This window comes from Phyllostomus discolor, chromosome 5, assembly GCF_004126475.2.
Source record: "Phyllostomus discolor isolate MPI-MPIP mPhyDis1 chromosome 5, mPhyDis1.pri.v3, whole genome shotgun sequence".
Lineage (NCBI taxonomy): Eukaryota > Metazoa > Chordata > Mammalia > Chiroptera > Phyllostomidae > Phyllostomus > Phyllostomus discolor.
The window spans coordinates 109,657,156-109,680,568 of NC_040907.2; the positions used below are offsets into that span (position 1 = coordinate 109,657,156).

The 23,413-nt window shown below is 46.7% G+C and overlaps 1 protein-coding gene across 1 annotated transcript; it reads left to right on the forward strand.

The window, feature by feature from the left end:
• Positions 1-6,772: 6,772 nt before the first annotated feature.
• Positions 6,773-22,575, forward strand: GDF10 (growth differentiation factor 10). The gene is made up of 3 exons (XM_028513011.2): positions 6,773-7,620; positions 14,202-15,127; positions 17,065-22,575. Exons 1-3 carry the CDS (start codon positions 7,305-7,307, stop codon positions 17,254-17,256), a joined length of 1,434 nt encoding a protein of 477 aa, XP_028368812.1. The 5' UTR covers positions 6,773-7,304; the 3' UTR covers positions 17,257-22,575.
• The last annotated feature ends 838 nt before the right edge of the window (positions 22,576-23,413 follow it).

Here is a 23,413-nt window from a genome sequence, read left to right on the forward strand (position 1 = left end):
GTGTGTCCCCCAAAATTCTGCCTATAGTAGGATTCCCTCTCAGGGCCACTCCTCAGTGAGGGTGCAATGCAGCAGAAGTTCATTTTCACTTTGTACCCACATACTGAACCTATCCATCCACAAAACAAGCTCATACATTTCCCTTCTCTATCAGTTAATCATAAGGGACCCCCTCTGCATGTGACCATAGGTGTAAACTGTAAGACAGGCACAGGTACAATAGTGATGGATAGCATGGATGCCTGAGCCTCCTGCTCATGCAGCTTCATTGGATCCCAGCACTATTCAGGCCCAATCTCAGAAGGACCACTTCCATCTTTGAAAAATTGCTGCTGCATCTGACCAAACTCATAACTTGGTGGATTTAAGAGACCACAGCTCACAATGGGTAATTCTGGTTGTATGATCACCTGACATCCCATGTTAGGCTTCGCAGCTTTATCATTACCCAGCAGCAATTCAGGAGCTGCTTTTCCAATGGCATATCTTTCTCTGCTGCAGATAGCAGGGTCTTGCTCCAAAATCTTGCTCCTATTGGCCTTGACATAAATTCCACATGAAATCTTTCCTTCTCAGATACCTCCAGTGCCACAGGGTCTGACAGGTCATCTAGTGCAAGCAGCAGGGCTGCATTTCCTGCTCTGGGCCTCATTCAAGGATGGCAACTTTCTGTGTACCTTTGAATTAGTAGTATTCCCAACAGTGGAATTTATAGTCTCCAAAACCCAAAAGGTCTATTGGGAGTTGCATTTCCTTTCCAGAGATAGAATATGCAAGACACAATAGTGTCTTGTCTGCTTTGAAGGGGGTGTCCCAATGTTCTCAAACCACTAGTCCCCTAACAGTCTCATTAATATAGCAGATTGCTAAAAGTTCATGGGCCTTGTTTCCCACCTTCTGGAGCACATGTGTCTTACCCAGGTCTCCAAAGTACTTGCTTCATCCTCAAGTAAGGTGGGAAACGGTGGCATGGACCACTTCCTCAGGCCTAGAGCATGTAAGCAGGTGTCAAGTTTTAAGGTCTCAAGTATATCATCCAAGATGCTCCCATCCCAGGTCTTAGGGTCATACTCCTGCCCAACCAGGGCCCTGACTTTTGCATAGCAGAATTTCTGGGATTGAGAAATTCAACCATTGTCGGAGCCCTGCTGCCTTCATATCTAAGTCCTAGGCCCAACTGCACCTGCTGTAAGAGATAAGGGTTTGTTTATATGCTGCCAAGAAAGCTATCTGGTTTGCACACTTTGCTTTAAAATTAGTAATTAATCACCCTTAACCTTACATTAGCGATTTTCCATGAATCCATCTCACTCTGCAAGAGCCAACCAATTCCATTGTCTTTCTAATAATCACTTCCCTTCAACATTTAAAATATGAGATATTAAATTCTCCACTTCACCACTGCATAGGCTCCAGCTACACCAATAATAGAGTTCTCTTTGCCATTGGGCAGTAGATATGTCAGCTCCCAGGTCCCATATTAGCACCTACTTTTTCATTTCACTTCTGATGTCTTAGATCAGGTGTCCTGAGAAACATATACTGGGAAACATAAAAAATATGTGTGCAGGGATTCTGAGAGAGTGCTTGTGTGGACTGGATTTGTCATAGGGAGAAGGTGAATATGAAGCAGCTGCAACAAAGGTCTCAGTAGAGCCGATGGGGAGTCTTGGGGCTGGATAGCCCTGCAGAGCTGTCCTGCCTTGGGGCAAAGGGGCCAGGCCTTTACACCCTTCAGGGCCTAATCACTGCATTTGGGCTATCCCAGGAAAGGGGACAGCTTTGGTCCCTCTTTGAGGCAATTCTTGGGGAGGGATGAAGCTGTGAGCCATTCACAGACAACTGTCCTGGCAGCTGGAGAATGAGGGCCTGGATCCCAGAAGGAGTACTGTGTGGTACACCCCAGAATGTCTATAGGAAATCATGGCAGGAGGAGGCTGGGATGTGTACTGAGAGAATGTGGGCTCTTCTGAATTCTGGGGAATGAGAAGACTGGCAGGAAGAGACTGAAGAGAGGCTCTCCAGGGACAGAGAGATTGAGATACACAGACCCAATGACAAAGTCTTGAATGCCAGGACAAAGATGTAAGGCTTTTTCCCTCCTGCTTTCCTTCCTCAAAAAGTTTTGAGGAAGATTATTTTGGGGTTGTAAGGAGACTGAGCAGTCCCTAATAAGGGTTCCTAATTCCTAGTGTTCCTTTGGCTGCTTCCCCTGCAGATGTCACCTAACTGGCTTTCTCTGGCCAACTCACACCACTGTCCCCCTCCCCCAAGTCGGCTCTCTTCAGATTGTCACTCCCCACAGTGCAGCATTCATGCCTCAATTCTAAATAGTTCCACTGTTCAGCTTTAACGAGAAGTAATACCAATTCCCATGTTTGCTCAGAGAGCACCATATTTCATCAACCAGAGCCCATGCCAGCTCAGATTACTGCCTGAGACAATGTTCTGTAATCCTGGTTTATTCACATGTCACGGGTATTTTAGCAAAACAGAAATGAATGGCCTGAGCCACCCTAGGAAATAACGGGAAAGTTGGGTTCTCACCCAGGGGAAGTCATGCTTTCTCTTGCTACAGTTCTCCAAGGAGCTGACTTTGATTTTCAAAGTTTTTCCCAAGTTTAAGAAAGAGAATATGGGCTGAGGAGGAGTCACAGAGTGGGTAGTTACTTCCCTATAAAATGGAAACTGCACAGATGGATATTGCCAGAGCGAAAATAAAATCTGTCATTGATTATGAAGTCTTTTGTACTTGTTATTTCACAGATTTATTACACTTCGGCCCAGAGGCCTGGGCAGGCCCTGGGATTCTTGTCTCTCTCCCTCCAGCAAATCCCCCAGCTACTCTTTCACAACTCATGCCCCAAATGGGAACAGGGACTCACTGGCATTTCTTTTGTCCTTAGGGCCATGAATTTTAAGAAAACTAGACTAAGAACTATATAGTCATCCTTATAATTGACAGGGACCCACAAATACCAATAATAATGGCTCATTGGTAGAAGTCTATGACTCCCTAATTGAGGAAAAGTTCTCTCCTTCTGTTTTGTTTTGTTTTGTTTTGTTTTGTTTCCAGCTTTTGGCACTGTGTGTTAAGAAATGCATCCATCTGCAGAGCAAGGAATGGCCAGGCTGATCCTCTCACCAAATCTCCTAGAATTTGGCCCTGGCTGGTAGATTGAGTGCCAGCCTATGAACCAAAGGGTCACTGGTTTGATTCCCGGTCAGAGTTATGTCTGGGTTGTGGGCCAGGTCCCCAGTTGGGGGCCTATGAGAGGCAACCACACATTGATGTTTGTCTCCCTCTCTTTCTCCCTCTATTCCTCTCTCTCTAAAAATAAATAAATAAAATCTTTTAAGAATCTCCTAGAATTTGGGTTCACTTTAAATAAACTAAAACCTCTTTTAAACATAAGGGAAATAAAAAAGAGCAGGAGCAAGGATCAGTGCTATTTAGTACCATCTCATGTTAAACCTTATCAATGATCCTCATAATATAATGCTCATGTACTCATTTTAGAGTTGAAGAAACTGAGGTCCAGAGAAGTCAAGTAACTTGCTTGAGGCCACACAGCTAGATATGTGGGTGAAAAGAGGGACACAGACCTAGTATCAGTTGACTCCAAAGAATCATGTAGACATTCTCTCTTTAAGAATGGGTTGACATGAGGCCACAGGCTCAGGTATAAAGTGTGGGAGCTGAAACAGAGTTTGGGAAGCAGCCTTTTCATTTAAACAGGAGGCTGCTGGGTCTCCAAAGAGGCAATGGGGCTGATCCAGGGTGGCAGGACTAATGAGAGCCACAAACTGACTGTCTGACAAATTAGCTGGACAGTAGCATAAAACTATTGTTCAGGAACATTTCATGTGGTGTTACCTGGGGAGAGGTTCCAGATGAAACCAAACGAGAGTTCTCAGAACTGTCCAGAGTTTGCGTTCTCCTTTACCCAAGTGAGAGCTTCATAACTATAGGGTCTCTGCACTCCTTCTTCAGGGTTTTTGTGAGGTTAAGGAACCCCTGCTATCCCAGAGTGTGCAGCAGAGAAGCCTGGAGAGCCAAGGCCCCCCAACACTTCTCACCTTCTTAGAGAGAGCATTCTCTACCACAATTGGCAAGTTCAAGACCTCAAGATCCCTGGTAAGACTAGTGTCTGATACTCTCAGGACTAAGTTAATTTTAGTAGGAAGCTGTCAGAAATCATAGCCCTCAGGACTTGAATCCACATCTTGATTTTTATTTAGAGCTGCAGCCTGAGCTATTAAAAACAAAACATTCTTATTGGCAAACTCCACAATTAGCCTCATTTCCACAAGCTGTTCTGCATGAGCTGAAATTGCACAGTGATTATCTCTGTCTTAGCAATGCTGTTTGCAGGCTGTGCTGGGAGCCAGCAAGAATATGACCCAGTGGTAATCTGAATTGCTTCGCCAAACACATTTTTATCCCATCATCTCAGCTACATGAAAAGGGGGCATAGTACTCCAAGTGTTCAAGACTTTACAGTCCCGCTGTTCAGCAATAAAACAAGGCAAGAAATATTAGCTGTCCCTGGCTGATGCCTTAATTCTTTCCCAACAATGTCAGAGAATCTGTACCCTACAGGTTTTAGTGCCGGCTAAAGCCTGACCCTGTCTCTGGCTGGTTTGAATGGAGTGGGAATGAGTTAAAGAGAGCAAGAAGGTTTTTAATGGACACAGATCAAAAATAGCCCAGCTTTGTCCTGGCCTCCTGCAGACTCACTCTCCTTTTCACAGGCCTCGATTGTGTATGGCCTCAGCAGAGACAAAACTACCCATGAGCAGAGGTTACCCCCAGCTGGTACAGGTCAGAGGCATTCTGGGGGAGAAAAGCGGGGGTGGGGGGCAGCAGGGAAGTGAGGGGCACATGGAGAAGGAGGAAAATTTGGTTGGGGGTAGGAAAGGGAGCAGTAAAAGATGGTGTGGATCACTTATAAGGCGAGATTCATCAAGTCTAAGACTGGGATTTGATGATCTCACCTCCAACAAACTTTTTTTGAAAACTGTTTCACAGAACAAATAGGAGCTATAGGAATGAGAAGTTGAATGTGATGTGTGCTAATCATCAAAATAAATAAAATGCTTCTCTATAGCTTCCCCAAATCTATAGGCTTTGGGTTCAGAGGCTCTTAATAGGATGACCTCTAATTTAACACTGCAAGGTTTTTAAAAACGACAAACGGGCTGTGTTTTACATACCAACAGAAGGTTTCTCCAGCAAATTTTCAATCATTGCATTGTGAGCCCTCCAAGAAAAGTAACTATTTTGGCTCAGGAAGCCCAAAGTACCAAGTAAAGGGAACAGCATGTTCACAAGTTTGCAAATAGTCCTCTGAAATTTAGCATGGGCAGCATCCTGGATCTACAAGAAAGAACATGGCTTTAAAGAAGTCCTTTCCTTCTCTCAGAAGAATTCATAAACTGTTTTTTGTGGACCTTGGACTTTTTTTTCAGTTTGAGAAAAATGTGGAGACTTCCTAAAAATATTTTTACTATGCTAGGTTTTTAAAATCAACTCTGCAACATAGTAATATATGTAATTTTTAAAATAATTCATTAGCCCCTGGCTGGTGTAGCTCAGTGGATCCAGTGGGCTGCAAACCAAAGGGTCACCAGTTCAATTCCCAGTCAGGGCACATGCCTTGTTGTGGGTCAGGTCACCAGTGGGGGCCATGTGAAAGTCAACCACACACTGATGTTTCTCTCCCTCTCTTTCTCCTTCCCTTCCTCTCTCTAAAAATAAATAAATAAATAAAACCTTTTAAAAAATAATTCATTTAATAACTATCAGAGGGCTTAACTTTATTGTCACTTAATTTTAAGAAAGAAAAGGGACAAACCAAAAAGATATTTTGAGAAATGTGAAACAACTCTCGTGTAATATGAAAATACCTGTGAGTGGTAGCTATTAGGGCAAAGTCACAAGTATGGTTAATATCACTGTGGTTGGCTGCTTCCTCTTTTTAAGGAAATGCTGTTTCAATTACAGGTTAGTGAAAATGAAGATGTAATTTTTTTTACAACTGAATTCCCAGACCCCCTGAAATTCTATCTGTAGACAAGAAACCCTGCTAAAGGTAAAATGAAGTTCAGGACCTTCTGCCCAGGACTGAGCTGAGGGGCAGTGGGCCCAGGGAATCATGACACCCTCACTTCATCCCCAAGCCTTCTACAGAAAGCCACTGCTTTCTTGTCTGTCTCCTAATCAGAGGCCTTGGAAACTTTTTCTAAAGCCATCTGAAACCATGTCCTTTTACAGGACAACCCTATGACTACAAGTCCAAAGATTAGCAAGGCCCTTTGATGTGCTCCTTCAAGGACTAGAATTATTGTCTCCAAATCCAGGGTCAGTTAACCGACTAATTCTGAACTTTAATCGGGATCTTCTTCCATTTGCCCTGGTTGGTTGAGCTTTGGAAGTAGGGGTTTTTTTTATTTGTTTGTTTTTGTTTTCTTTTCTTTTCAAAAGCTGCCCAGGCAGAGTCTAGTCCCCGTTCCCCCGCACCCCTGTTGCGTTTTGGACACACACTGGCTCAGAGGCTCACACACACATGCCCTCGCCGGTCCTCACGGGGGAGCTGTCATCTTGCAACCACATAGTCATCGCAAACCATTGCAAGGACAACCCAACGGGCGGGTCCCTCTCCAATGCTTCTCCCCCCGCCGCCGCCTGTCCCGAGCCCCGCGTAGCCCCTGCCAAACTGCGGCGCCGACGCACCAGAGCCGGCGGGGTCGCCCTCCTCCGGTTCCAAGCAGAGGCGCGGGGAGCGCGCTTGCTCACGCTCACGCTCACGCTCACGCCCTCTACATTGGAGCCCCACACTCAAGCCCATACCTCTGCGGGCGCGCGCGCCGCCACACGCTGGCGCACGCACCCGCAGCGGGCAAGCAGTGCCTTCTCCACTTCTATCCCAGGGGTCCCCGACGCACGTACGAGTTTCCCTCGAAGGCTCTGCTGGCCGCCCCGCCCTGCCCGACCTCCGAACCCTGCGAGCCCGCCACTCCCTGTGCTGCAAGTTCCACCGGCCGAGTTCGTGAAGGCAGCGCACCGGATCAGGCTCGACTCCACTCCACGCCTTTCCGGACGGCCTTGACCGCTGGCCTGGAGCTCTGGCGGTGAAGACAGATCAAGCACTAGGTTGGCCGCCCGCTCTGCCCTGAATCCCCCGTCCCCTGGCTGCCCCGGCTGCCCGTGTGCCCTCCATCCACAGGGTCGGTCCTCAGCCTCCGGTGAGCCCCTGCTCTCCCTCCTTGCCCGGTCCGGACCTTCCCTGACGCCACTCACCATGGCCTGTGGCCCAGTTCAGACCAGTGCAGGACCGAGGTCCCAACTGCTGCCACTGCTGCCATTGCTTCTGGTGCTGCTCAGGAACGCGGGCGGCAGTCACACAGCCCCCTCCCGGTCCACATGGCCCATTGCCACCGATGGCCTGGCCGGGGGCAAGGACCCTCAGAGGTTCCTGGGGGACAAGGCTGCCGCTCTGGGTCCTGGCGCCCAGGACGTGGTCACTGTCCACATGCTTCGGCTTTATGAGAAATACAGCCGAAGGGGAGCGCGTCCTGGAGGGGGCAACACGGTCCGCAGCTTTAGGCCCCGGCTGGGTAAGTAAAGGGCATCCCCAGGCCTCTTCTTTTCTTTCTCACCTTTCCTCACTTGTTCATCCTTCTACCCCTGCATCTCTGCTTTTTCTCTTCCTACTATTCATCGTCTCATTCATTCATTCTTTCATTAACTATTCACCAAATGCTTTATGCCCCTCCCTGAGCCTCCAGTGGGGACACTGAAGTAGCACAAAGTCATGCAAAGTTCCTGTCCCTAGGGTGCTGCCAAATCTGAAAGGGTGTCACACTTGCTGGACACAGACCACCCCATACACAAGGCTTTAAGCACAAGATGGACATGAGAATGGGGTGGAGAAGCTCATGGGTGGGTGGAACCATACCATAGGGATCAGTTGTATTGGCTTTTGACAGGTGAGGAGGACACTTCAGAGGGCATTTCAGGTGGGCATAAGCCATCTGTGATAGAAGTTTCAGGCACTGGCCTCAGAGTGTGTGACCCTCTAGCTGGGGGCAGTTAGTGGATCTGGTGGCTGTGAAAGCAGAGTGGACTGAGAAGGCCGTTTGGTGCTTAGCTTTGGGTGCACAGGATTGAGACCTGCTGGGCACTGGCACGAAGTGTTCAGACTATGGTAGTTTGAGGAAGGGTCAGAAGTTTGGGTGGGGACACCCCACCCACCTGGGCAGATCCTTTCCCCTGTCCCTACCCCTTGACTGGATCTGAACACAGACCACTTGCTCAGCTCTCCTTGTCCTGCTCAGCACCACTTGCTGTCTGTCCTCATGGGCTGGGCTGCCTCTGTAGTCCCCATGGTTCAGCACTGTGGAAGGAGTGGTGGGAAGACCCTGGTTGTCATGGTGACCACTCATGGTCACAGAATGCCATTCTAGAAAATGTGGGTAGGGGTCCTCTGCAGCATTCATGGGGGAGAAGGCAATTCATTAGGAGAAAGACCATCAGGAATAAGTTCAACATTGGAGCCAGAAATGATTATCATTGACTGTGTGACTCAAGGTAACATCTGTGGCCTCAGAGCCAGGTATGGGAAGCTTGGTCTCACATAATCATGTACTGGGAGCACCTGCCACAGAGAGGCCCTGTTCCCCCATCCTGTCCTGACCAGACTTATATGGGCTACAGTCAACCAGCTCTAATTTCAGCCCTTGGTACCTTTTAGTGACCACTGTGGTCCATTTCTGAAAAATGGTTATTAAATTACGCCACTCAGAAATCATCTAGCATGGATGTGACCTTGGGCAAATCATTAAAGCTCTGTAGACTTGAATGTCCTCATTTATGAATTGGGAAGTTCATGCCAGTATCTTCCCTGTGGGGGTTGCAGGGAAGATGAAATGAGGTAATATATATTAGCCCAAGCTCAGCCCCAGCCAGATTAGGAGGTGGTGCCTGTTGTTTCCCTGGGAGTAAAAAGCATTTGTGTTCATAAATGTGTAGGTTTGACCTTGCACCCATTAAGTCAGTCCTCAAACCTTGCACTTGAGGAAAGCAAGGCTGGCAAAATCATTACTACAACCAAGGTGAGTACCCCAGGGAACTCATCCACTTGCTGTAGCCCAGGCATAGAGATGCATGGTTTATCTCTGTTTTCACAGAATGGGGGGGTAGTACAAGTAGTAGTGAAGCAGAGGATTGTTAGCCTTGAGAAAGACCTTGAGATATTCCTTCAGATTTAGCTCTTCTATTTTACAAAGAAGGAAACTGAAGCAGGGGATAGGGCTGTTCACGGTGACAATATTTGGCACCTTCCATCTGCTAGGCCAATGCTCTTTTAATTGTTATCTCTCTCCCCCAGTTCCATCAGAACTACCAGGGTTTGGAAGACTGAGGGTGGAACAGACAATCTGGGAGATTATTCTGAACCAGTCTGGGACTGTCTGACCAACCTAACATTCTTGTTTGGAACCAGTGGACAGCCAGCTACTGGCTGTGTGCTGTGGTACACATCACTCTATCCCTCTGAGCATTATTTCTTGTGTGTACAGTGAGGTGTGAAAATTAAGTAGGATAAGGTGGGGTTTGTGCCTGACATAGAGCAGGTCCCAACAACTTAGTTTCTCATCTCCTCCCTTGATTCACTTAAATTGTTTCTTATCCAGCCCCTTGCCAGCCCTCAGAGGTGCCTGCTTCCTGACTGTGAGGAAGTGTGAGCTTGGGCAGGTATCTCTCATCTTATGGATGAGGCAAAACAGTGGGGGGTTTCAGCTCTGGAACTGGAACAAGTCTGATCCGTGATGATGGCCTCTGCTGCCTCAGTGGGGTGGCACCTCCTCCTAACAACAGATGCATCAGTCCCTGCAGCTCTTGTTGCAGTAGAACTGTGTTTCTTGCCTGCTACCAGGCAGCAGAACTCAGGTTCCCAGCAAAGGCTGTGAGCTGCCTGGCAGGATCTAAATCTTCAGTCTGATCTGGACAAGGAACTGAACTTCCCCATAACTAAGCTTTTTTCACTTCTAAAATTGGTCTAATAATTCTCCCTTTCCTATAAGGTTTTTAAAAATGACCTGAAATATGTCATATGTTTAAAACAATGCCTGACACATCTAAGTGTCAATAATATAGTATCTCATTATTATTACTTCAACCACTCCTCCCTCACTTCCATTGCTCTCTGAAGTATGTTTTGTTCCCTATTAATTCTTCATCAGTGCAGAGAGCCTCTGAACCTGATCCTAAAGGTTAAGATTAGACAACCCCCCTCCAAATGAGCTATATTTAAATTTCAGCTTTCCTCCTAGGTAGAAATACCTAGGCAATACTGTGTAATACTGGGCAAGTTACTTAAGCTCTCACAGCTTGATTCCTTCATTTCTAAAAGGAGTGTAATAATACATACTTATCTGTCAACAATGCCAAAAGTCACATTCATTTCATTTCCCCGAGTCTTTCCTAAACACCTCAGTAGGTAGCAGGTCCTGTAAGCTCAGATGACACAAAAATGCATAGACTATTGGCCCTGCCCAGAAAGCTCAGGAGCTGATGCAGAAGGTAGGAGTGAGCAGAAGACTATGGGCTGCAGGATAGGTGGTTTGATGGAGTGACAAAGGGCTGGGGGTATTCTTTGGGGGCCCTAAGGGACAGCAGGAAAGAGGCCCTGGATAGGGGCCACTGAAGCCTTCACAGAGCAGATGAGATCTTAGACATATTCTGAAAGGGAAGGTGGTGTTTAGGCAGTTACAGAAGTGAAGCAGTCCACTGTGTGTTTGGAACTGTGAGGATTCTGGTTTCAATGAGGAAATAAGGTGAGGAGAGAGGCAGGGGATGGAAGTGGACTGGTGGACCAAATCAGGTCATCAAAATCTTGAGTTTCCTATGGGCACTGGGGGGGTATACAGTGTATATATAGTGTGAGAGGGAGGAAGAAAGGAGAGAGGAGAAAGTGGGGAGGGGAATGAGAAAGGAAGGAGAGACTTAAGGGGCAGAGACAGGAAAGAAAGAAAAGAAAGGTTATAAAAGAGGTCTTACTTGAGAAAATCTAGAAATCATAGAAAATCATAGTAAAGAAGTCATCCCTAATCACACACTCAGATGTAACAGAGTTATTTTTATATATATAAAACTATATACATTTTATACATATAATTATATATATATTATATATAAAATTATATGTATAAAGTGTACATATAATATTAATACAAATATAAATGTATATAAGTAATATTGTCTTCAGAATTATGTTTTCAACATACAGGTAAAATTTATTATATCTGTATTTGAAATTACCTCTTTTTTCCATTACCAGTCACCCTGGACTTTATGCTATTTGCATTTTTTTGGTGTGGAAATTGCTTCTTGTTATTGGGATTCTTGTCTTTTTCTTACTGATTTATAGAGGTTCTTTATGTACTAAGGACATTAACATTTCACCTATAATGGATGATTTCCTTGTGAAACATGAGTGTAATCTGAGGGCTGATGGTACTCCAGGGTCACAGTGTCAGTCGAGGCCATGTCCTGGATGAAGCAGTGGTAAAGGGATGCAGAGTTCAGGATGGTTGTGGACAAACAGGGTGCCAAGCTAAGACGAACTGGACATGTTTAGATGCAGGAAGGAGAAGAGACCCTACAAATCCTCAGGCTGCTGATGTACAGGGAGGGGATGAGTAGCAATGCCTTTCATTGGGCATAAGGCAGGGAACAAGGACACAGTACTCTGAGTGCAGCAGTAGCTCATGATGCCATGTGGCCAGTATGTTCTGAGCATGTGCTAGGTGCTAGGCACCCTGCTTCAAGCTCCAGAGATGATCTCACAACTTTAGGCAGTTCATACAATCATTCTACCTGATTTACAGGTGAATAAACTAAGGCACAGAGATATTCCATGACTTGCTTGAGGCCCAGAGCTAGTAAGTTATGAAAGCAGGATTTAAAACCTGACTCTGGGGCCTGCCTGAAAAAAAGACCCTCAGTTCATATTCTTGGCCCTTCTTTGCAGCAGCCCTGACAAACCCACTGCTTTCTTCCTCCAGCTAATGTTGGTGCTTGTGTCTTCAGCAAGGGTTCTCACTCTGGCCATCCTGATGGCTGTTTGAGAGGCAATGGATGACAGAACAAATCTCCAGGTGGCTTTGGTTCTGTTTCTATAGTGTAGAGCCTTTTGCTAACTGACATAGACAGAGCTAGCAAAGATCTTACTCTTCCCCCATCATTCATTGTATGTTTCTGAGCGCTGACTGTCCCTTGGGACTTGTGTTGTTATCTAGGGATACAGCAGGGAGCAAAGCTGGAAAAGCCCCTACTCTCTTGGGGTTTGTGTTCTGAGGGAAAGAGAAACGCTAACAAAGAAATATGTGTCAGGATATTGGGAAGCGACATGAAGACAAATGAAGCGGGGTACCGTGGAGATGCCTCACTTTGGATGGAAAGAGCTGTATTGTTGGTGAACTTTCACCTCACCCACAGGTCAATCCAGATGAGGCAGATACACAACCACCACCCACCACAGCTTCCCAAACTTTTCTGATGGTTAAAATCCCCTGGGATGCTGGTTAAAATACAAATTCCTGGGCCCTATTATTCCAGACTTTCTGAATCATGTCCAGGAGAGGAAAGGCAGTGATCAAGGAAATTTGGGAAATGCAGGACTCCATACCACAGGACTCAAGGCTGCAGTGTTCGGGGAAGCCAAGTTTAAATGTGCATTAAGACTGAAGTGCACTGCTCCTTATCTGTGGCTCAGGCCACCCCTTGCTGGGGGTATGGGGACTGCCTCAACTCTGAGTTTGCTCTGACCATTACATAAGGTAGGGTCTTTAGATTGTCACCTAAGCCTTGACCTGCTTAGGATCTCCGTAGATGTAATTTTTTCCTTCCTTTCTCCCTCTCATAGTCCCTTAAGAACACTAAAAAATCCTCAATTGAATTATGTCTCCTTTCCAATATAAACAAAGTAACCTTAATCTGAAGATTTTAGTTAAAAAAAAAATCCCAACTGATCCTGTGGGTGCCAATGCCAGAGAATCTGTGGCCCCAGCACACACCCATTGTAGAGCCCAGCACCCCTGCACATGCTCACATTTTATGCTGTGGAACTCAGCTCTGCCCAGCAGACTGGCAGAAGGAGGGAGGCAGCCTGTCTGGCCACTCTGGTCTCCTGCTAGTCTGCAGCATCTTGTGGAGGCTCCGGAACAACTCCTGCCTTCCATTTGAATTCTGGAGAGCACTTGGCCATCTGGAGAACTCATGCTGCCAGGCCAGATAGCTTCCTGGGGCTGCAGACCAGTGGTCTTGGCCCTGGGACTGTAGGGGTACACTTGGTAGGACCAGGAGACCAGGGAAGAGTGGTGACTGACAGCCCAGGATGCAGGGGCCAGAGTGTTCTCCAGCTTCAGATGTGCCATTTGCAGGATCCCAGTCCTTATGGTTTGGGCCTCTGGAGCAACCTGGATGTTGGAAATATTGTTGAGTGAGCCTGTGCAACCTTGATTTCTTTCTTTGTAAAATTGTTTTTTTGTAAAAAACTTTAAAAACCTTGGGCTGAACAAATAGTAGACACCCAAATGACTGTGCTTTTCAGTCATTTCCTTCAGAAGTCACTCAGAATGCAGGGAAAGTATAAGGCTATCTACTTATTTCACCTCATTTGGAAGAAAGGCTGCATTTAGTATCTATAAAGTAGAGGACTGTGAAAATACAGGAGGGGCTCCTGTCAGCAGTGCTTGGACCTGACCTGCACCATCCCGAACACTTGATCACCTGATCCCCTGATCCCCTTATCTCATTCATGAAGGTGTTCATTTGTTCATTGAGAAGTATTGGAGTGTATGTTTTGGAGTGGGGGAGATCTGACAGGAGTTTTAGGGTCCAGCAGGTCTGAGCACCTACCTTGTCTGCTACTGCATTTCCTTTTTTGCAATGGGATATTGGCAATCCCCTACCTCTGACCTTAATTTTTCATCCATTCATTGAGGATAGCACAGGCACCCTCTCAGATTAATTTGAGAATTACATGAAGTAAGGACAGCTGGGCTGGCCTGGAAGTGTTCCCTAAATGGGTGCTCCTCTTCCATCCCTGCCCTAGCATCATCTAGAAGACCCTATGGCACATGGGGGCCTAAAAAGGAGAGAACCTAACAGGCTGTGGTCTGTCCTTCCCTCGCAGAAGTGGTCAACCAGAAGGCCCGGTATTTCTTCAACCTGACTTCCATGCAGGATTCGGAAATGATCCTCACAGCCACATTCCACTTCTACTCTGAGCCCTGGTGGCCCCAGGGTCATAAGGTACCATGCAAGCAGCGGGCCAAGAATGCATCCTGCCGCCTGCTGCCCCTAGGTCTGCCCGCACGCCAGAACCTGCTCTTCCATAGCCTCTCACAGAACACAGCCACACAGGGGCTGTTCCGGGCGGCCATGGCCCTAGCGCCTCCACCACGGGCCCTGTGGCAGACCAAGGACATCTCCCCCATAGTCAAGGCGGCCCGTCAGGATGGTGAATTGCTTCTCTCTGCCCAGCTAGATTCTGGGGAGAAGGACCCTGGGGTGCCCAGGCCCAGCCCCTATGAACCTTATATTCTCATCTATGCCAATGACCTGGCCATCTCAGAGCCCAACAGTGTGGCAGTGACACTGCAGAGATATGACCCCTTCCAGGCTGGAGACTGGGAACCTGGTGCAGCCCCCAACAGCTCCACAGATCCCCGTGTCCGACGGGCCACACAGGCAACTGGGCCTTTCCAGGACAATGAACTGCCAGGGCTGGACGAGATGCCAGCACAAATTCCTCGTGCCCAACACTACCACAAGCATGCACTGTGGCCCAGCCCCTTTCGGACACTGAAGCTCCAGCCAGGGCGCAAGGACCGCAGGAAAAAGGGCCAGGATGTGTTCGTGGCTTCATCCCAGGTGCTGCACTTCGATGAAAAGACAATGCAGAAAGCCCGGAGGAAGCAGTGGGATGAACCAAGGGTCTGTTCCCGGAGGTACCTAAAGGTGGACTTTGCAGACATTGGGTGGAATGAGTGGATCATCTCACCCAAATCCTTCGATGCTTACTACTGTGCAGGAGTGTGCGAGTTCCCCATGCCCAAGGTAGGGTGTGCTCTGTTGCACCCATTATCTAATTGTGACTTTCATACTACCAAGTCCCTCTGCCTTGTGACCTCTGTTTCCTGTCTATAAAATAGGGATAATAACCCCTCCCATCTATTGGAGGCCTTGGAGACCTGAAATAGGTAGGTAGACAGAGGTCCCAATATGGTAGCCTATTTGGTGGTTTCAACCCACAGATGGATATGGTTGGGCTGTGCCTTTGAAAATGATGACTTGGTTGAATATAAATTATAAATTGGAACATTTCTGCTTTTGGAAAGGGGAGAATGCATCTCCTTGTGTGTGTTCCCACAAAACAACAATCTACAGAGGCTGAGTAGATGCTGTCCCCTATAGACAGGACAGGTCTGCAAAGCACCCTCCTCATCAAGGCTCTTGTTTTTGTTCCTGGACTGGACCTCAGATCATAGGTGTCTGTGACCAGCACAGAGCTGGTCACATGGCATCTCAGTGAGGGCTCCCTTCTCCCTTCCTCCCACTCAGAGCAGCGACCACAGGACAACTAATCCCCACTGTGCAACCCAATACCAGAACACAGAGCAGGGCACTATTTACCATTGTGCTAGAAATGTTTTCAGGTTCTCGCCTTCCCTCCAAGCTGGTCATGGTTCTGTTTCTCTATTTCTCACTGCTGGAGCTGTGGTGAGCCAGTAGCCAGCTGATGTTGATTCATCTCAGTGTACACTTCCTCCAGCTTAGCTCCTTTGCTGAGTTCCATGTCATGCCCTCCTTTCCAAGAAAGGAAGTCAGTACATAAATTCAGTTCAAAACTAAATCAGCTATCTGGGAAATCCTAGACCCAGAAGTAGGGTAGCATTACCCTGTTTGGGAATTAAGGGGCTTCTTCTCAAAGCTGTGCATGTGCAAGAGAGAGAGGGAGGTAGCCTGTAGACAGGCATCTGCTGGTGGGGTCTCACAGATTCAGGAGGAGCACTCAGCAGGCTCCAGCTGGCTGACCTGGCACCTATCTTGTCAGCCCGGCTGGCTGCCTCACCACCTTCTCTGACACCAGCCTGAATCCCACAGATGAGATGTCCCTGGCTCGCTCTCCTGCTTCCCACATAGGAGGCCTTTCTCTTCAACACATGATATATAAAACTCTTTGGTCAGCAGTGAGCTGAAGCACATGTGGCTTGGTCCTGCTCATCTTGTCAAAGGTGATTAAGGAAGAGCATTCTCTGCTGCCATGACCTAGAACTTTCTGGATGGGAGAGGCTGCCTGAGGAGGGGAGGAGAGCCAGTGTGGCCCTGTCAAGCATGGTGTCCAAGTCTGGCTATGGTATCTTAGGGGTCTTGGTCAAGTTTCTTAGCTATTTTAAGCCTCAGTTTCTTCACTAGTAAAATTTAGGTAATGCCCACCCCATGAGACTAATGTGATGACAAAATGGGATGACATAGGTGAAGCAGCACCTAACACTGCAGTTAGACCTACCCAGGAAATGTCATTTTCCAGTCCCATCACACTGGTGCACACATGTGCAGGCCTTCCCCTTTATGCTAAGAACACAGTCACATGAAGCATGTCTGCACACCTCAGACTGAGAAACCTGGGCAGCTGAGGCCCCAGGCCAAACTGGCTAGGCATCTCCTTAGGCCTTCCCTCTAACCACTTCTGCTCTGTTCCAGGTGCTTCTCTGGGATGTGTGATGAGCAGGTGCCCATAAGTGGCCAGTGCCTTGTAGGCAAAGCCACTTCCCTCACAGAGGCTGGAGGGGCAAGAAGGCCCCAGGCTCTTGCAAACCTCCCAGGGACCCAGTCTGTGGCTGACTTCAGAGGAAAGGGGCAGCAGCCCTGAAATCTCCCCTTTTCTTCTTGGTCCATGTCTTTTCCAAGGGATGAGCAGAGAACATGCAGATGGCACAGTGGGTGGGTGGGGCAGAACGCAGAGGTAATCTTGCTCCTTTCCCACCTTGCAGATCGTGCGCCCATCCAATCACGCCACCATCCAGAGCATTGTCAGGGCTGTGGGCATCGTCCCAGGCATCCCAGAGCCCTGCTGCGTTCCTGACAAGATGAACTCCCTTGGGGTCCTCTTTCTGGATGAGAACCATAATGTGGTTTTGAAGGTGTACCCCAACATGTCTGTGGAGACCTGTGCCTGCCGGTAAGACCACTGCTCCAGAGTGGAAGGAAATCTTCACCCCATGGTCTGTGGGGTAACATCCCTGGAGCCCTGGAGTGAGAGCTTCACTAAGGGGTACAGCTGCAAAGGCAGGACAGAACTCACAGACAACCTTGCTGCATCCCAGGAGGATCTGTCCTCCAGGCCATCATTCTGGGGTTTTTATTGCTGGTGACTGAGCCCTTAAAATTCCAGCTTGAACCTCCTGAAGGAATCTGAAAATTAGCCCTGGCATGAAGGCTGTCCATCCCATCTGCCCTGTAGGCCTGCAAACCAAATGTGTCTACACTGTTGGCTTTTGTGATCATCATCTGATGACCTTCAAAGAAGACTGCACACCTGATGACACTTGCTCCTTTTATTTAAACATTTAAGACACTTTGAGCCACATATTGGTACTGGCAGTAAGGGCCTAAATAATGATAAAAATGATTTTTTTCAAACTTCACTGCAAAGCTTTTAGACATACAATATGAACCTATAACCAATTTTGGCTTCTTTTTCTTAATATATATTTTATTTTAAAACAAAAATGGGGGTTGTAATCATTCTCCACAGAATTAATCTTGCTAGTTAAGTGTGCATTGTTTAAACATGCTTATTGAAATAACATGTGCAGTAATATCTTGCAATACTAAAAAATAATCAAGATTATTTATATTTTAATAAATTATACTTTCTATACTGTAGCTTGTGTATGTTATGTGTTTTTATGGAAAGCTAATAAATTAAAGGTACAATGGTATCTTGAAAACTGAATGTCACCCATTCCAAAATACTGATGGATCCTATCTATAAGCATACCATCTGGGTAGCTTCTGGGTACACAGCCTCCTTTAGGATCAACTGAGGCCCTTCTAGGCCATCTCTACATCCTTATCTCTGCTCCAAACTCCAGAAACCAGCCGATATGTTGCCATTCAGAGTCCTGCCTACCCTCTCTCATCCAGGTGGAACAGTCGCCTCACAGAGCTTCCTCACATTAGCCTCAGAGGGGCCAGTGAATGATTGGAAGGGGTCTGAGCTATTAAAGGGAACAGTTCTGGTTGCCTGGACACACACTTTTTACTTGGGGTATTTCAAACAGGAGATTCAGCATAAATGGTCCCAGTTTTTCCTGCATGCAAGAAAAGCTCCCTAGGGACTGGAATGTATGCTCTTCTGTGTGCATGTTTGTAGAAAGGCTACCTTGTTTACTCATCATCAACCCAACCCAAAGTAGCCTCCCCCAAAGTCTCCCTTGTCTCTAAGTTTCTATTGGCTTATAGCTGTAGTGCCTGAAGTTGACTGACAGGCATTTTGGGAAGAGAATCTGGGTGTGTAGAAGTGGTTTGGCTGGGACCTGAAAGGATGACAAGGCTCCCAGTCTTACTTGGAGGATATTGAGAAGCTGGGAGCTCCTGGAAAGGACTTAAAAAAAGAAAAGAAGCCCAAGGTGCCTGTCATAGGTTGGGCTTCTGAGATCAGAGTTCCTACACAGGGATATCTGAGAAAGTTCTCCCAGGAGAAACAGGTATGGAATAGGTACAGCAGGACTGAAGAGCAAGAAGCCAAGCATCCCAGCCTCATCTAGATCCTCTGGGGAGCTCTGGAACTTAATTACAATTTGGGGTTAATATGGCCTTGACAAGGGAGCTAGATGTTCAAACCCTCCCCAGGGTCTCAGGCTGCCACAGAGGAACCAGGGCAGAGAGGAACAGAAACTCCCAGGTCTCTGACCCTCTGCACAGGCAGCCAAGGTAGCTCTAGAAGCCCAGGCAGCCTTTGAAGAAAGCTGCAGTGGCAGCTACTGGATGCAAAGCGACTGACAAGAGAGTACCCAGAACAGATAAGCAGGGGGTTCTGGGGTACTCCAAATGGTCCTGGAACATGTGTGTGAACAGCTGGGCACATGGCCCTGCCTCTTGGTAGAGATCGGGTGAAATGAGGGGAGTGATTCTTATTCTTGCAGGAATTGCACTGGGATTAATCATTCATTTCAAGTAGCTATGAATTGCTGGGATGTTTCATATGGGCCTGCTAACTTAGGGCATGGTTTGTCATGTCTAATCCTTTTTGGAAGATGACAGGATATAAGTTAGTAGAAAAATAAGTACAAGATACTGGAGCTTGATAAAGCTCCAAATACCTTAATACCTCAATATCAGATTCCTTATTTTTTCTTTTTCCCTTCAATTTTCTCTCATTGAACTCCCTTTCCATTACTTGGTGAAAATGGGGTGTCCTATAATAGCCCTATCTTATTCTTTCTGACATTTGCCATTTCTGGGATATCTTCTGAGTCACCCTAAAAGCCTAGAACTCCTGTTTTATTTCTGGATTATGAGGGTGAGGGAACAGGCTGGGAGGGTCACCCCAGGGTCCATCCATGGGCAGGGTGATGGATGGTATTCAGGGGTGATGGCTTTGCAGTTTGGTGGAAGGAGCTAGTGTCCTCAGTGACCCCTTATAGTCATAAAGCACCATGTAGTTTATATGTAGTATCTCGTTCAGCTTCACAATAACCTTGCAACTCACTACCCAAATGGTGTCTCAGAAAAACAGGCTCAGCATGGGTAATATGGCCACCCATGTCTTACCAAGACCAAGAGCAATGCTAACTTAGACACCCAAGGTCCCCTGATTCTGATGCTGCCTTCAAGCCTCCTGGCCGGTGACCTCACTACCAGCCTATTAGGGTTGTCCCGATGGCACTGAATGACCTCACAGTAAAGCAAGGTTTAGAAAGAAATCTATGTATGAAATAGTTTTTTTCCCTTAAAATCAAAATATCAGTATCACATTGTCACAAGAGCAAGGGGTTCCAGCACACAGCCCAGGTATGCATGTGCCCCTGAGGTCGCTCAACTGGGTCTGTGTTAGTCTGTAAAGAACACTGTGGTGGCCTGCCAGTGGGCCCTATTCCTGAAGTGATGCATCCTCTGAAAGGGTAAGGCCTTATTAGATTAGTCTATGTGACAAGTATAAACAGTACAACTGACAGCCAGAAAATTTAAGGTGGGGAGAAAACATAGGAAAACTGATACAACCATTTTATTGAACAAGTGGGAAAAATGAGCCGAGACACTACCAGGTACTTTGCCTGAGTTGTCCTAGTGGGTGCTTCTCTATGTCTAATTCATTCATAAAATGTCATCATATCCATAGCATATCACTAATGCTTCTTCTCTGGCCTGAGTAGAGTCAAGGTCATGCTGGAGGAGTCTACAGCAGTCTGGGGTAGGGTGGGAAGACATGAGGAGGGGACTCCAGGGAATGGAGATGGCTCTGCCAGGATGGAAGTGCTGGACTTGTCTGATGGCATAAAGACATTGCAGGTATCATTTGTGTAAAATGCATTTGATAACACCTATGCCAAGGAGGCCTGGGGCAGGGGTATTGGTAGGAAAACCAGAAGGGCAGAACCATCTCTGAGTGTAAATTGTGCACCAAAACATTGAAGTTACAGTTCAAGGCTATTTCCTTTCACTAAAGCTAGAAACATAAAATCTTTCCCTGGTAAACTGATACTCCTGAGATTTCTGTTCCCCTTTTCTCTTCTCCCTGAGATAATAATGCTTGTTTAAGCTTTGGTCCACTTTTCCTTCTTACTCAGGTCTAATTCAATCCCAAATTCTTCCAATCTCTCCCAGCAGTCCTGGTTGTATGAGTAGGGGATGGGTGAGAAGAGGAATGGGCTTATTTATTTATTCACTTCTTTAGCACCAACTAAGTGCCAAATACCATACTAGGTAATATCTACTACTTTATTTCTTGGCAGGCTCATACAAATTTCCTGTTTTATCAAAACCACTGTATGTCAGAATCACCAGGTTACTGGGCTTTGTCCCTAGAGTTTCTGACTCAGGACAGGATTTTCATTTTTAACCAGTTCTCACATGCTGCTCTGCTGGTGGTGGTCCAGGGACCACACCTTAAGACCCACTGTGCTAATAAATGTGCTAGCCACCTGGGAACAGTCCTGAGACAGGGAGTTTATCTTGGCTGAGAACTTACCCTGTGCCAAATGGAAAGAGGATCTCAGTGAGGCTAGGCTTGAGCCTGGGAAGTGACCACCCCCCTGCTCTCCCTGGCTCAGGCATTCTCCTTACAACCTCTAGGTGGTGCCAGTTTTTATTCCTCTGAGAGATGTGTCAATGAGTGTGGAACTTGAGAAGCTCACAGAGGGACTGGTGTGTTTTCCTATGTAATCAGGCCTCCTAGGACAGAAGGAGTTCCTAACCCGCTAGAGGTAGCTGTATCACAGAAAGTCAGGCAGATTATGTCCCATCTCCATAAATGAAGGTTGATGTCAATGTCTGCTGGAGGAAAGAGCTTCAGCAATCCTTGAAATAAATGGATGTGGTCAATCTGCCTTTCTTAATCATTAAATTATACTTCTCCTATAACAATTGCACATGATGACAGAAGTTTTAGTTAAAAATTATAACAACACAGTAATGCCTAACTGGGCATCACATATAGACAGGAACAAGGCTGAGTTGGCAATCACGAGTCAACTGACCAACACACCCTGTGGAACACTCTGATGTGTTCAAGGATACATACAAAAATGAGCATGGAGGCCTTCCCAGAAGGAGCCTCAGCTTTTCTGTGAATGCAGGGCTGTCTCAATGGGCACACCAAATTGCAAGAAGGATGTGCTAACTGAAGCCAACAGCAGACAGCAGTCCTAGGGTCCTTTATAGTGGTTGCCAGACAAATCTAACAAATTTCATTACTCAAAACACACAGGCTGCATGGTGGAAGGGGGTACTGAGCAGAAACTGAGGGGCAGGCAGGATTAGCCTAGCTGACAACAGAGAGGAGGGGAGCATGAGCCATCCATAACTGAGGGCAGAAGGAAAGACAGAGCTGTCGCAGGGGTGACAGAAAAGTAACCAAAAGATCCTATTTCACATTGACTAGAGCAATAAAGAGTGCTTCCAGAAAAACACCAGCCATCTGTGGACCTCTCTGGTGCCCTCCCTGGACACAGTGTGCCACCAAATAAAATACCTGAGCATTGTCCTAGCCAGACAGGGTGAGAGGTGCTACTGCTATACCTTCTAGAAGGCTGAAGTCCAGATATTGGTGTGGCTCATCAAAATGTGGGGAAAAATTAGTCCTGCTCAGCTAGCCATGCAAATAAGCATATTTGTGTGTATCAAATGACTAAACACTAGAGCACTTCTGGTGGGGGGTGGTAGACAGGTGCTCTCAGGCTCCGCTAATGGGAGTGATTATTAAAACAGTGGTTCTGGAAAGCAACTTCGCAATGTTTACCAAGAGGTTTGAGAACATTTACATATACTTTGCTGTAGATATTACACTTAGGATGGACTGTCTTAAGAAAATAATATAAGCCCTGGCTGATGTGGCTCAGTGGATTGAGTGCCAGCCTGAGAACCAAAGAATCACCAGTTCGATTCCCAGTCAGTGCACATGCCTAGGTTGCAGGCCAGGTCAGGTCTCCAGCAGCAGGGATGTGAGAAGCAACCACACATTGATGTTTCCCTTTCTCTCCTTTCCTTCCCCTCTGCCTAAAATAAATAAACAAAATCTTTCAAAAAATAATATAAAGTATAGACTATAATAACATGCCTTGAAACATTATCTTAATAGATAATCCAATCTCCTTGTAGTTGGAGAGTGTTGAATACATTAGGATATATCCACATGGTTGGGTACTGTTAAGCCATTAAAAATGAAGTATATGAAAATTTTTTCATGGCATGGGAACATACTTATATAGCCTTTCAGTGGTATCTCCTCCTGGCCACCAGATCTAGACCCCTCTGAGGACTCATCCCAATGAGACTCATTCCTTGCTGCCAGTGATGTCAACCCCACCTATGCCAACCAAGGCATTGCATTTCCCTGATACCAGTGATTGGCTGGGGTGTGAGCAGACGACCCAATGAGGAAGAGGAGCCACCATGAGAATAACTCAGACTTCCTGGAAAAGAGGCTCCCCCACTGGTTTATGACCTGCTGCAGCCTTCTTTCCAAGACATAGACGGAGCATGAAAACCACACAATAGAAGGAAGTTCTGAGAGTGGAGAAAATATCACTACAACTTTGCTGGTACTCTGGACCAGGCTGTGCTAAAGCCAAACCTTTGCTGAACTTTTCAGCTTTCATTTGTTAGCCATACATAATC